The 15,443-nt window shown below is 38.5% G+C and overlaps 1 protein-coding gene across 1 annotated transcript in view; it reads left to right on the top strand.

The window, feature by feature from the left end:
• Positions 1 to 15,443, top strand: part of adgrv1 (adhesion G protein-coupled receptor V1) — a 1,080,612-nt gene that overhangs the window by 391,643 nt on the left and 673,526 nt on the right. The window contains 8 exon segments of the mRNA XM_073861135.1: positions 28 to 169; positions 284 to 549; positions 695 to 870; positions 967 to 1,094; positions 1,175 to 1,344; positions 14,631 to 14,774; positions 14,957 to 15,037; positions 15,123 to 15,387. Coding sequence (XP_073717236.1) covers positions 28 to 169; positions 284 to 549; positions 695 to 870; positions 967 to 1,094; positions 1,175 to 1,344; positions 14,631 to 14,774; positions 14,957 to 15,037; positions 15,123 to 15,387 — 1,372 coding nt within the window.

The following is a 15,443-nucleotide window of genomic DNA, read 5'->3' as shown; positions in this document are numbered from 1 at the left end:
TTTTCAATAAACATGACTTTGATGCAGATAATCCACTTTGAGGATGGAGAACAGCACAAGTATATTGAAGTGGAGATTTTGGATGATACCATTCCTGAAGGGGATGAAACGTTCCAGCTAATCCTAGCAAGCCCATCGGCAGGGCTGGAACTGGGAGAAAACACTACAGGTCTGTCAGGCTGCATAACATACAACATTTATTTAAAATATTTATATTTTAAATTGACTTTGAAATTGTACCTAACAATTTTAACTATCCTATATTTATTATTTCTTTTCATAGCTTCTGTGACTGTTCTTTCCAATGATGATTGCCATGGAATCATATCCTTCAACAATAGTGACAATTTACTATTTAGATAGCAAACCTCTGTATCAGGTCTGGGGGAGAGTGTTGCTACCCTTTACATTATACGAGACCCTCCTCAGGGCATATTTGGCACTGTAACAGTCCAATTCATCATTACTGATGCCAATGGATCCCTCTACACTGATGATCTCACACCTTCCTATGGCTTTGTGGTGCTTGAGGATGGAGTCAGATTTAAGGTATGATCTTAATTTATGTAATACTGTAATGGGCATAGTGAAGCACTCACTATTGCTAAGTTGTGAAATTGCTTATTTTACCCATTGGTTTGCCAAATAGCAAGCTCTCCATTGTGTTATTGGTTTTTTTTTTTTATTATTCTAGACTTTGGAGATCTGGGCTGTTCTGGATGCAGAACCTGAGATGAATGAGACATTCACAGTAACTCTGTGGAACCCTACTGGAGGTGCTCGGTTAGGACAATCACTACAGACTTCGATTACAGTACTGCAAAACCAGGCTCCCCTAGGACTCTTCAGAATATCGCCATCATTTAACAGGTACATACAGTGCATGCACATTTTGTTTTTAAACAAAATGCCAACATATTGTAATCACAATGAACCTCCTATACATAATTACTGCCTCTTTTTCAGGACTCTTGACAAAATGACAGTAGAAGAACACACTGGAAGTGTGTTTTTGACTGTGTCTCGCAGTAATGGGCTGGAATCAGCCGTCAGTGTGGAATGGGAGACCCGTTCAGGCACAGCTTTTGGAATGAGTGAGAAATTGCACAGAAATTACATTTGACAGTAACAAGTTGTTTCTGCTTTTGACAAAACTTATGTTTTCAATGATTAGGGGGAGATCATCCAGCACTGGCCATGTATCAGTCTCTCAGGGACAGCTTGGCATCAGTTTGGTGTTTAGTGCCCAATGAAGACTCTGTTGTGGTTTTGAGGCTGCTCAAAGGTCCAGCTCAGAGCCAGGCTATTCTCTACAGGTGGCAGGGGGTCTTTGTGCCTGTAGAGGTATAATAACTTCTTGTTTTAGACCAATAGTTCTCAAACTGGGAGGCTGGGCACCCTTGGGGGGAGTGAGGTGATGCAAGGGGTGGGCTAGTTTTATGTCATTTTATAAAATATATTAATTGATCATAAATGCTGTGTAATTAAGGGCACACTCACACTATCCAAACCAAACAACACCCAGGCGTTTGACCTCCTAAGCCTGGTTTGTTTGACTAGACAGTTTAATCACGCCCTGGCCGGCTTGCAGAGGTGGGCTCGAGCCCACTTGGGCTCAGGCACGGAGCGTGCAGTGTAAGTAAGAAATAATTGACGACAGGCCAATTAATTATTAGAAAAATAATAAAATAATGTTTTTCAATACGATCCAATGAGTCAATTATTCCGCTTATACTACATTTACCAAACCTCAAGACATCGATCACGTGATATATTTAAAGGGATCCCCACGGTTTTTGTACTTAAATCGCTATTGTGAGTAGGACTATTTCTTCCGCATCTCATCCAATGGCTCTTTTGCCTGTTCCAAAACGTCATTTTAAAGCTGGCACTGGAGGCTTGAGCCACTGATAGCATTCTAATGCAGTTATTAATTAAGTTATTAAAAAGCGAGATAGAGAGAGAGTTTTTTTTAATTTTTTTTATTTCAAAACTCACTTTATTCAATCAAATGTAAGCTACAAAAAAAGGTAAAAAAGAAACCATGTTAAACAATTTTAAGGAAACAGAAAAGGGTAATAAGACCACAAGCTTATTGCAACCAGGTAAAGACCAACACTTCATCTACAATTGCACAAAGTGCTTCATTATAACACAATTAATGCAAAAAACTTTCATAAACATTCATCATTTGAAAATACTTAAAATCAATCACAACTCTTGCCTTCACCATATTTTTAAAAACAATAATCACATCTTGTCCACCACTACCATTTATCTTATTTCTCCTAAATAAATAGAGAGTTTAGCTTGCCCAATTAAAAAATTAAGCAGCTGACTTTTCATCCTTTGAGTCATACTTTATTTAGGACCAAGAATAAAGAGGAGTGATTTGTGTTTGTGGAGTCAGTGATCGGGAGGAGGTCATAAGAGGACGCTGGCGTTGTGTGTTCGCCGCTTCTCATCCTTCTAAAAACTGCTTTTTACAATTTTTTTAGCTGTTTTAGTGATAGTTTTACTGATAGCAAAATTAAGCCCTTTTTGCTCAGCTTTGTTTGGATATTAAAACATCTAGACCTGGATGTTTCTTACCTGAAGCTGCCACAACTACTGGAGTGCTGAGCGATTTGGAGTTATTCATCGCTTTGAGATGTTGTCATCCGGACTGGCTTCATTAATTTGAACATATTGATGGTATAAACCCTCAGACAGTCATAATACAGTAACGTAATTGGCTGATGCTGCCCAGGTCCGTGGCTAGGCTAATCGGTTGCTATCATCTGATACTGTCCTGGAACAAAATCTTTTAAAGTCCATATGGGCTCTCCTTATTTCCGAACTATGACACATTTGTCCTTTGTGTTAATACAGGCACTGTCATTTATCCTGGTGTACATAGTCAGCCCTCATCCACGTTTGCCGGATCCATGGATAGCTGCCAGTTGTAGCATTACAACAACTTCGATATCCACTATGCTCCTGTACCTGCCGAACCAACTCTTGGAACTTAACACTTGCCTCACTCCATCAAACATCTCTTCTCTCAAGCAACTAGGCATTCTTCGCCGACCCCGCTACGTTCATAGAGGGTCACGTCGACGCCTCGTTTACTCTGAGACCACTACCGAGAGCTCAATTCCGAGCTGTGGACAGCTGCTAGTGCTGGCGCACACCAATTACATTATCGGACACGTCATCAGAGCACCATTGGCTCAGGTCTAAAAAACTGTATCCACCCACACCGAGGCCCCCTGCTGGAGGAACCATGTACTGCGTGCCTTGGGGAACGCGGAGTGGACTTTACTGTTCTGCGCTCTTTGGTAAAGTGTACTCCATCTTTAATGATAAAAATTTAACTGTTAAACTGTCAATCACTTACCAATAAGGCATCTTTTATCCACAACTATATATTTGATCAGAACTTTGTGTCTTTAAGACATTATGTGCCTCACTGGGACCTGGCATGAATCAGAAGTGTATTCTGCACTAAATGAAGCATGTCCCCCTGGCTACTCATATTTGGAAAAAGCTAGGGGTAATGGACATGGAGGGGGTTTGGCAGTTATTTATCGCTCTGATTTGCACATGTCTGCACTGACTTTGCAAAAGTTGTCATCATTTGAATGCTTGGCTTTTACATGTGAAAAAAACATTCCCCTTACAACTATCCTCATATACTGCCCACCTAAACCACATTCATGCTTTATTTATGAACTACTTCTGTCAGTGTGTACCACATCAAACATTGTGGGAATTCTTAGAGATTTAAATTTATTAATACATTTTTAACTGGTGACAGTACCAACTCATACTAAAGGACATAAATTAGACCTCATTATAACGAATTTTCCTGTTAATAATGTTCATGATTTAGGCATATCTGATCATAATGCCATTTCATTAGATTTCCCAGTCTTCATTCAATAAGCTTTTGCAAATCACAAGAAATTAACCCTGAACACCTGTCTTATGACTTACAAAATCTGATCTTGTCCGTCCATCACTCACTGATCTTGTCCGTCCAATGTTGGACTAAAACAGATACTTGATGCACATGTGCCCCTTAAGACACGAACTGTAACATTTACATGCTCTGCTCCTTGGTACACTGGTGTGCTGCATAGACAGAAGGCGACTGGGAGGATTCTTGAGAGGTGCTCAACGTGCTCACTGGATCCATTTCCCACTTCCCTTATTAAATCAAATACGACCCTCTAAAGCCCTCTTATCACCACCATCCTAAACTGGCCATGTTGCGCTCTCTGTGAAAATTGCACTTATTAACCCTTGGCTTAAGAAATATATGTTTTATCATATTATCGGCCCATCTCTAACCTTCCTTCAAAAGTCATTGAAAAAGGTGTCAACACTCAAATCCACAATCACCTTCGTTCACATAGTCTATATGAAAAATTCCAGTCTGGTTTCTGTACCATAGTACGGAGACAGCTCTGGTCGGGTCACAAACCAGGGCTTTACATCTCTTCTTCTGCTCTTGGACCTCTCAGCAGCCTTTGACACTGTTGAAATGCAAACTCCGCACTATGGGAGATAGGGCTTTCCAAGTGGCTGCGCCTCGACTGTGGAATTCCCTCCCTGACTATCTGAGGTCGCCACAGTCTTTAGAGGTTTTTAAAAATAAATTAAAGACCTATTTGTGTTCTATTGCATTTTCTTAACACTCTGGGGTCGATGGCGGCGCAGGCAAAACTCTTCATTTTTCAATCACTCCGCAAAGAGACTTAGATAACTCTGCTGATTTTGGACATACAGATATTATTTATACATAATTTACAACGTTAAAATGTCTAGTTTTTTTCTGTCCACTCCCAATAAAAACAGAATGTTGTGCTTTTCGCAAAATTAAGAAAATAAACATGATGCATGTTTTGTTCTCTCTCCCTCAGTGAAGTCCTTTCAGAAATTCAATTCAATTTTATTTATATAGCGCTTTTCACAATTTGGTAATTGTATCAAAGCAGCTTTACATAATAGATGCAGTGAAAAGCACAGAAAATCGACAGATAGCACAACATAATAAACGATAGCACAAGCAGTTAAATTTGCTACGGCTATAAATCAACATTATAAGCAAACGTATTACTAATGTAACGTATAGAAGTTAAGCCCAAAAAGGCTGCCTCCCCGGGTTGAAAAACCCCCGAGGAGAAAAAAACCCCGGAATTTTAGCCGGGGAAGTAAAAAAAGTCATAGGAGGAAAAAACCCTTGGGAGGTATATATATATATATATATACACATTGAAACGGAAGGAGATTAAGCGGAGATTAAGTGGAGATTAAGCGGGTTCTGCCGGTGGTCTTTGGTCAGGCATCAGCTGGACATCACGTTGAAGAACAGCTAGTAGATCAGTTGTGTGCCGACTTTCACATGTACCGGAACTGGATCTGTTTGTCTCGTCCTCGGGATCAAGGACGAGACAGGGAGAGAGAAACAAAATCTTATTAGCGTAGGGGCCGTTCACATAGAAAACAAGTGTCACACAGTAATGTGGTTTTAGTCAGCTCGGTTCCGGACAGGCTAACTATTGCTGGTTAAGTGTATTACATATAGTTGATGATTTTAGAAACGGAAACAGAACTCTTTGACTAAGGTCAGAGGCCCCAATGCCGTCGTTAATATTAACGTACAGTGGCAAACGGTTCTGTATGACATACTATTTTAAGGTCATGGGAAAAGGCCAAAATTGCAAGCCGGCCATATTTGGCAGTTAAGACTCAATTGAAAACCAATTCAAAGTTTCAGCATATTACTAAAGAGTATAAATGAGATTTACCATGCTTTGAAGTGTTGACGAAAAAAAAGGTTTTAATTTATTCATTAATTTATTTATTTATTAGGTTGTACAAGCTAGCTATTAGGAGATAAGTACCATTGTTAAAACAACTATTTGAAAGCCTTGTTAAAGAGAAAAGTTTTAAGTCTAGATTTAAAGTTATCTACTGTCTCTGATTTTCGGACGTCGGTTGGTAAATCATTCCATAGCTTAGGGGCTAAGTAGGAAAAGGATCTGCCACCTTTAGACACTTTTGATATTTTAGGGATAATTAAGAGGCCAGAATTTTGTGACCGCAATGCACATGATGGATTGTATTCTGATAATAATTCTCTAAGATATGAGGGTGCTAGGCCATTTAAGGCTTTGTAGGTGATTAGTAATATTTTAAATTGTATACGATATTTAACTGGTAGCCAGTGTAAAGATGCCAGAATTGGGCTTATGCGGTCATACTTCTTAGTTCGAGTAAGGACTCTTGCAGAAGCGTTTTGAACTAGCTGAAGCTTGTTGACCTGTTTTGCATGGCATCCTCCGAGTAACGAGTTACAATAGTCTATTCTAGAGGTCATAAAAGCGTGGATAAGCTTCTCTGCATCTGATGCAGATAACATATGGCGTATTTTTGAGATATTTCTAAGGTGGAAGAATGCTGTGCGGCAGACATAGGAGATATGGCTGTCAAAGGATAAACTGCTGTCGAACATCACACCTAAATTCTTAACCGTGGAGGTTGGCACCACAGTGCAGCCATCTATGGGCAACTTGTAATCTGTCATATTATATTTGTAGCGATTCGGTTCGATAACAAGTATCTCTGTCTTATTGGAGTTTAGCATAAGAAAGTTATGTGACATCTAGTCACTTATATCGCTGATGCAGTCTGATAGCTTAGAAAAATTTTGTGTTTCCCTAGGATGCGAGGAGATGTAAAGCTGTGTGTCATCTGCATAGCAGTGAATCTGTATGTTATGATTTCTGATAATATCTCCCAGAGGTAACATATGTAACGAGAACAGGATAGGACCTAAAACTGATCCCTGCGGTACGCCGTATTTAACCAGGGAGTGATGTGACTCCTCCTCATTTACATAAACAAAGTGATAGCGATTGGTTAGATACGATCTGAACCAAGCTAGCGCCTGACCACTGATGCCAACATAGTTTTCTAGCCTATTAAGTAAGATTGTGTGATCTATTGTGTTAAAGGCTGCACTAAGGTCTAATAATATAAGGAGTGATATTTCACCACGGTCGGATGTTAGGAGAAGGTCATTTGTAACTCTAAGCAGCGCTGTCTCTGTGCTATGGTGGGGCCTGAATCCTGATTGGAACTTTTCATACGTACTATTATTTGCTAAGAATGTGCGTAGCTGGCTTGCCACTACCTTTTCTAATATTTTGGAAAGAAAAGGGAGATTTGAGATTGGTCTAAAGTTATTTAGATCTCCCTGGTCAAGGTTTGGTTTTTTAATGAGCGGTCTAATAACTGCTAGTTTGAAAGCTGTTGGAACGTAGCCTAATTCTAATGATGAGTTAAAGACATTTAGTACTGGGTTAGACACTATAGGGAATACCTCTTTGAGTAATTTTGTGGGAACAGGGTCCAATATACAGGACGATGATTTGGATGATGCTACTAATTTAGATAGCTCATCTATTGTAGTAGGTTTAAATGACTCAAGATGTTCGTATGGTAGGCAAGCGTTAAATGTATTACTGGGTAGAGTGGTGGCTGCTTGGGTACCTACAATGTTTTCCCTAATAATCATAATTTTCTTAGTAAAGAAGTTCATGAAGTCGTTACTATTGTGTGGGAGTTTATTAGTGGGTTCTGTTTGTTCTTTATTTCTAGTCAGTTTCGCAACTGTGCTAAAGAGGAAGCGAGGGTTATTATGATTTTCTTTAATAAGATTGCTGAGATACGTAGATCTGGCGATTTTTATAGCCTGTCTGTAGTGTTTAACACTCTCTTTCCATGCTGCACGCCATACCTCTAACTTTGTGCTTCTATAATTTCTTTCCATTTTTCTAGCAGCCTTTTTAAGGGCAGCGGTATGATGGTCGTACCATGGAGCTGGCGTTTTTTCTTTGATTCTCTTTTTTCGAATTGGAGCTACGGCATCCAATGTGTTAGAACAAATACTGTTCAGGTTTTCTATTACAATATCTAGATCTTCAGGGTTATCTGCTACATGTTTCATTTGGGACAGGTCTGGAAGAGTGCTAATAAAGTTATCTTTAGTGGTGGAAATTATTGTTCTGGCTAGTCGGTAGCGTATTGTGGATCGAGTGATCATATCTAGAAGTACCGTGTATGAGACAAGGCAATGGTCTGAAACTGCATCGCTCTGAGGTGATATCTCGATTTCATTAATATTAAGCCTGAGTGATAGAATTAAGTCTAATGTGTGCCTATGAGTATGCATGGGCCCTGTCACATTTTGTCTAATATTGAGAGAATTTAGAATATCCATAAATGCTAATCCTAATGTATCTTTTGGGTTATCAACATGTATATTGAAGTCACCAACGATAAGAGCTTTATCTACAGTGACTACGAGGTCAGACAGGAAATTTGATATTTCTTTAAGAAAATCTACATGATGGCCCGGAGGTCTATAGATTGTAGCAAGGACAAAAGAGAGCTGTTTATGGTTACGATCAGTTATTTCCATATTTAATAGCATTATTTCAAATTAATTAAATTTTAGTTCGGATTTATGGTTTACTTTAAAAAAAAAATTGTATATTGTAGCTACACCACCCCCTCTCCCCTTTAAACGCGGTTCATGTTTATAATAGTAGTCTTGTGGGGTGGATTCGTTTAAACTAATGTAATCGTCTGCTTTAAGCCAGGTTTCTGTTAAAGAGAGTGCATCTAAGTTTTGGTCAGTAATTATTTCATTGACAATGGGTTCTTTATTGGTAAGCGATCTAATGTTAAGAAGGCCGAATTTTAACATTCAAGGTTCATCTGTAAACGTATTGTTTTCTAATTTTATGTTAGTAAGATTTGTACGAGACGAGGTAAACGGTGCTCTGTATTCGTTTGTTCGAGGAACGCACACAGTTGAAATGTGTTGATACTCTGGTAAGATAGACTCTAAGTTCTGGGATATATGTGATCTTGACATATCAAGGCAGCTAACAGACGGACGGGTAAGCCGATCTATCTGTTTCCTGACCTGGGCCCTGGGTAGTCAAACTGTATTAGAATTTAGAGTATTGGTCAGATTTCTAGAGAGTATAGCATTTCCTTCCGATGACGGATGAAGCCATCTCTCTTTAGCAGGTCAGGTCTCCCCCTGAAGTGTTTCCAATTATCTATAAACCCTACGTTATGCTGAGGGCACCATTTTGACATCCAGTGGTGAAGAGACACTAATCTGCTATAAGTTTCATCACCCCGGTAGGCGGGGAGGGGACCAGAGCAAATTACATTATCTGACATTGTTTTTGCAATTTCACACACCTCTTTAATAGTATCTTTGGTGATCTCTGACTGGCGGAGTCTGGTGTCATTTGCGCCGGCATGAATAACAATTTTAGAAAACTTACGCTTAGCATTAGCCAGTACTTTAAGTTTGGATCTAATGTCTGACGATCTGGCTCCCGGTATACAGTCAACTATGGTGGCTGGTGCCTCAATGTTCACGTTCTTAAGTATCGAGTCTCCAATAACAAGGGCACCTTTAACAGATGTCTCAGCCGGTGTATTGTTTAGAATGTCGAATCTGTTAGAAATTACTAGGGGGGACTTCGATGGGCATCGAATATGACTACGCCACCTGACAGTCACCCAGTTAGTCGGCCGTGTTAAATCAGTTGCCGGAACCGAGCTATGTGTACTACGCGTTACCGTAGGCGCACCCGAAACAGTGTTTGAAACATTAACATTAGCATTAGCGGTCTTACTGTCCTCAACGAGCGTTCGGATGTGCGCTTCTAGTTCTGCAACCTTCTCCGTCAGCCTTACTACTTCAATACACTTAACACATGTAAACCCCTCTGTGCTGACGGAAGAAGCTTAAGTGTACATGTGGCAAGCAGTGCAGGTTACAATGACAAGCGGAGTCTTACCGTTTTCATTTTGGGCGATGGCGTCTCTGTTCGCCTGAACGCGGTCCGTGAAGCTGCATCGAGACCGGTGCTCGCTCGCTGGCTGCCTCGTACGTCTCCGGGTGTCAGGAGCCAGGGTGATGTGAGGCACGTTGTACCGCCTGGTGCTAATGCCGGGACACAACTCCTCCACAGCTTCCCGCTCTGGTGAGGAAAGGTCTGAAAAACATACATCGGATGAGTCCGCCATTAGATCGAGAAGGAAGGCAGATTTACAGTAAACAAACAGTGAGGAAACGGTAAACAAACTTCAGCCGGCACGTTTGTTGAAGCTAGCGGGCTATATGCTAACACTAAGTGTTTACCAGTGATTAATCGATTTAGTTATAAATACTGTTGAATAATCGTCACGCTAAAGTATTCCTAGGATGAACTAGTAAGTTATATTATATAGATAGGAACAAGATAGTAGGAAAAAAGGATTTAGATGATGAACTCGACAGAGCTCCGATAACAGTGTTGCCACTCTCTCTTGCGTCTCTCTCTCGCATTGTTTCTCGCACATCAGAAAAATTAACTGTAACTTAACGAATACTTGTCATAGAAACAAAAGATACATGTCTACATAATTCTTGGAATGTCTGCTTTTGGAAAATGTTAGTGAAATATTGAAAACAAATATTGTAATTCGTTGTTAACTGTATTAGAAGAGGGAGATGTACCGTCTTTCTCCTGTTACTTCATTATCTATAATGAGCCACACCCTGCTCCATTGAAGAGAAGAGCAGAGATCATCCATATGCATTAGTCAACCCCACAGTCAATAGAGACTATACGTCTCTGCAGTCATTCATTGATGTGTTGAGTTTTAATCCGAGTGCTGGAAACATGACATCTACTTGTTTACTCGCGACTGTCTGGAGATAACTTATCTCCAGACCCGAGTGTGTGTGCTTCTTCAAGCAGTGACGCCATCGACGTCCAAACGCACACACAGACACACGATGCCTCATATTTGACGCGCTTTGTGGTATCATTATAAAAGATGCAATTGCAAACATCACATCTACTTCTTTACTGGTGCCTAAAGTTATCTCCAGACAGACGTGAGTGTGTGTGCTTCGTCAGTGTGACGGGATCGATGTCCAAACGCACACACAAACACACGATGCCTCATATTCGACGCGCTTTGTGGTATTCTTATAAAAGATGCGCTTGCAAACATCACATGTACTTGTTTACTCGTGACTAAAGTTATCTCAGTGTGTGTGCTTCGTCAGTGTGATGGGATCGATGTCCAAACGCACACACAAAGACACGATGCCTCGTATTTGACGCGCTTTGTGGTATTCTTATAAAAGATACGATTGTAAACATTACATCTACTTGTTTACTCTCGCCTGTAAATAAAAGTTATGTACAGACGCTAATGTTTTCTTTGTGCTTCCGTCAGACGCGATCAACGGGCAAACGCACACACAAACACACAATGCCTCATATTTGAAGCACTTTGTATTAAGATGCATCTAAACACATCTAAAACCTTGTTTATTCGCGTATATCTCTGCACAGTAAGTTTATTTAACCCTTGTGTGGTGTTCGGGTCTGTGGGACCCGTTTTTAATGTTTACTGTAAGAAAAATTATGTAATTTATTGTTGTTTAAACCTCAGATTCATTGGCCTTGGCTCATTTTCTATGAAGAACATAAAAATAAACAACTTTATAATTACTGTACACTTGCTGTAAATAAACTTTGCTGGAAATAAACATTGCTTTTCTCAAATCCTCTCGTCACCTCCGAGCATTTCTCGGGTATCCCCTGAAAATGTCACTATCTCTCCAAATATGGTGTTACACGTTGTTTTAGAGCCAATCAGAAATCTTTATAAATGCTGAACATTTGTCAATGGGAAACCCCGGGGCACTCGATTGGTCCAGCCATCATCCTGTCATACTCGCAGCATTCTCCTCTCCTATTTAACTCCTTTATGAATACTATTATTGTCAACTAGCCTACACAAAGATATGATTGCATAGGCAATCATATGTTTTCTTTTTGCCTGTCTCTCTGCCTCTCTCAATTTCTCACGCGCGCACACACACACACACACACACACATTCTGGTTTCCATGTTTTGTGGGGACCCTTCCCTTTGAAAATTTTCCTTTAGAAAAACAACTTTCCATCCATAACAATGCGGTTTGTGAAAAAACATAATATTCCAATTTTTTAAACAGTAAGTCCTGGTCAATCATATCAAATGCTGCAGAGAAATCAAGTATTTCAACACCTATTATTTTCCTCTCCTCCATATCCTTGAACCATCAAGTCATCAACCATCTGAGTCAGGGCAGTGGCTGTTGAGTGTTTTTCTCTAAATGCATGCTGAAAATTTGTAATTAAATCATTATTTAAACAATAAGACTGAATCTGTTCATAAACAATTATTTCCATTATTCGACAGAGAATGGGTAATAAACTTATTGGATTACTGTTTGATCCAGAAAAAGACATTTTCTTATTTTTAGGTATTGTCACAACTTTACGTATTTTCCATGCTTTGCAAACATATATTCTCCATAAAACACATATTAATTACATGATCAATAATATGAGCAATGATTGTAACTACTGGTTTAAGCAACTTATGTTCAAGATAGTCAACACCAGGTGGTTAGTCTTTACAATTCATCAAAAGTAATTCCACTTTAGAATTTTAAGCTACATGTTTTACCTTCCATCATCTTGTTTATCAGTAATTTGATAAGTCAATCTTGTGTGGCTGTATAGTGTTTTTTAAGATTATTTATTTTATTTATGAAATAATCGTTGAGATGATTCGCTATATCACTTGGTTTAGTAAAAAATGCACCTTTTTTTCTAAATAAGATGGAGTCGTTTTATTATTTCCTCTTAATATATTATTCCGTGTATTCCATAATTGTTTACTATCATGTTTTATTTCAGCAATTTTCTTATTATAATTCAATTTATTTTTCTTCTTTTTTACAATATATCTGCCAGTCCTATTTGAATTTTGATATAATTGCTACTCGTTTAGTTAGATCTCTCTCTTTTATAAGATCTTTTAATTCATGATCCAACCACGGGGTGTTGACATTTCGAACAGTAATGTTTTTATTGGTGCATGATTTTCTACAATTGTCATAATAGTTTGGTCAAAAAGCTGAAATGTGTTCTCTGAATCAAGCTGAAATGCTTTCTCTGGATCCTTTTGTAGAAGTACCTCTGTCCAATTAGCATTTCTGACATCATCTTCATATTGTAATTGATTGAATCTTTTAAATGACCTTTTCACTATTTAACAACTTAATTATAGTAGTTGCTCGTGCACCCACCTTCACCTGCCTTTGTAAAAACCTTCTGATGCGTGCAGCAGGGTTATGTGAATGTTCGAGCTGCACACGCAACAGACAAACTAAGCAATATGATTGCATGTGAGAGGGCTGTGTGTCTTCTTGCACCAAACAACTCAGAATAAAAAACACAGACTTATCATTGCGACGGGTTCCAGATTTAAGAGAGCACTGATTTACTTCCTGCTTTCTTTTAAACAATTGCATTATAATGAAGAAAGCGCACATGGTCTTGAAATTTTATACTCTAATTTTTTGAACGACCAATGTCGCACCCTGTGTGTTCCGGTTAGGTGCGTTGGATAAAGAGACAATAATAGTCCACCAAACATATATACACAAGAGATATCCCGCACACTAATAACTTGCAAAATTTTAATTTATTGCGACGTTTCGATCGTAAGATCTTCTTCAGGCATATGAACATGATAATGGTATCACAAAGTATTTAAAAAATTCATAGACCAATCACATCAGACAACGGTCACCGACTAATCACAGTATCGGACCTTCAATGACCAATCAAATTTGTCTACAATTTTTTCATCACATCAACAACCTCAATATCATACAAATCAGAAACAGTCTATACTGACAAGAGAAAAACATCATAAACCGTACATACTGCATGAAGAATTAGAATAAATAAGCATAATGCAAAACTCCATCAACAATTTTAAAAAAACACAATTTTTACCTCAAGATTATAACATCACATTGAAAAGGGCTTCATCATTTAAACCAAGAGGCGATAATGTTTGTAAAGTAAAAATCCAAAATAATTCACGTCTCTGTAGGAGCATGTCAATGTCTCCGCCTCTCGGTGGCATAGTCACTTTTTCTATCCCACAGAAACTTAGAGAACAGACATCATGACTCATGGCCATAAAGTGTGCCGCAACCGGATAGTTAATGTCTTTTCTTCGAATAGAACTGGTATGTGGAAGAAGACCCTCCTTCTTTTTATAAAAAAAAATGGGGAGGTTTTTTTGATAGTTCCGCACTGACTTTCTGTTTCTGTTAAAATGGCTTAACCACATCAAACAATGCTGCCCGTTCCAAGGAACTTCAGTGGACCTTTAATGCATTTTATTATTGAAAAATGTAACTTTATTTAAACAAAAAAGTTTATAAAAAACGTTGGGTATTTTCAAGCAAAGAACAAGTAAAAATATAATGCATAGATGCTGGTATGGCCTTGAATCTACTACAATTAACAAACAAACCTGTTTTTGTGATAAAGTGTAGTGCAAGATTAATTGTTAATTGTTAGTTAATTTATTGATGATTTGATTATTGTTATCTCTTTGTAAAATGCATGTTATTGCTTGAACAATTTTAAGTGTACAAACAATCATTTCTTTATCTGTTTCTCAATTTTCTGTTTCTCTTAGATAATCAGTATCCATAGTCCCAGCTCTTGTGTGGGTTTCACAGTAAATGGCTTCAGCTATGTGGCAGTGTCCCATGCAAGTAACGCCACACCAAATGCCACAATCAGCTTATTTCGACTTGAGGCAGATTTCAACCTCACTCAAGTAAGTTCACTAATGTAGATTGTTTTATCTTTTTCCCTAACTGCCTGCAACAAGCAGTCTGTTTTAATGCTAGGAAAAACTTTCCTGACTTGTATCTAATCTGATTGTAATCATGTACTTTACTTATACTTTATATATTTGATTTGGTGTATATGTAAACACTTTAGTATTTATTGTTTTAGGAGCAGACTTTTGCTGTGAGTGGCTATGGTGTTAAGTATTTCTCTGCTGAATCTCAACTATATATGATTGCTTCTAGTGAGGTAAAAAAAAAATTTTTTACATGTCATTGAAATACTGCACAGAAAAAAACAACCAATACTAAGTTAATTTAATATGTGTCCTCAGATTTTTGTGCGACTTAGAGACTCATTCTCTCTCCATCAAAATCTGGATTTACAAAGCATTACCACATTTGTACCCTTTAGACGAAACAGTGGTACTTTACAGCACTTGGCTGTGTGCATGAACCGAAAGTCAGATACATGTCTTATCTACCAGTGGAGTAATGGACGTTTCCAGAACCCTCAACCGCTAGCAGTCAATGCAATAGTTAAGCAAGTGAAGTCATTTCATGTAGGAGGAGATACATTTCTTATTGTTGTTACTGAAGGTATGTATAAAGTCAGGAGTATTTTTAAGCACTTTTTAAGTTAAAGTTTTAATGAT

Source organism: Misgurnus anguillicaudatus, chromosome 22 (assembly GCF_027580225.2).
Source record: "Misgurnus anguillicaudatus chromosome 22, ASM2758022v2, whole genome shotgun sequence".
NCBI classification, from domain to species: Eukaryota; Metazoa; Chordata; class Actinopteri; order Cypriniformes; family Cobitidae; genus Misgurnus; species Misgurnus anguillicaudatus.
This window is presented reverse-complemented; position numbering and strand designations above follow the sequence as displayed.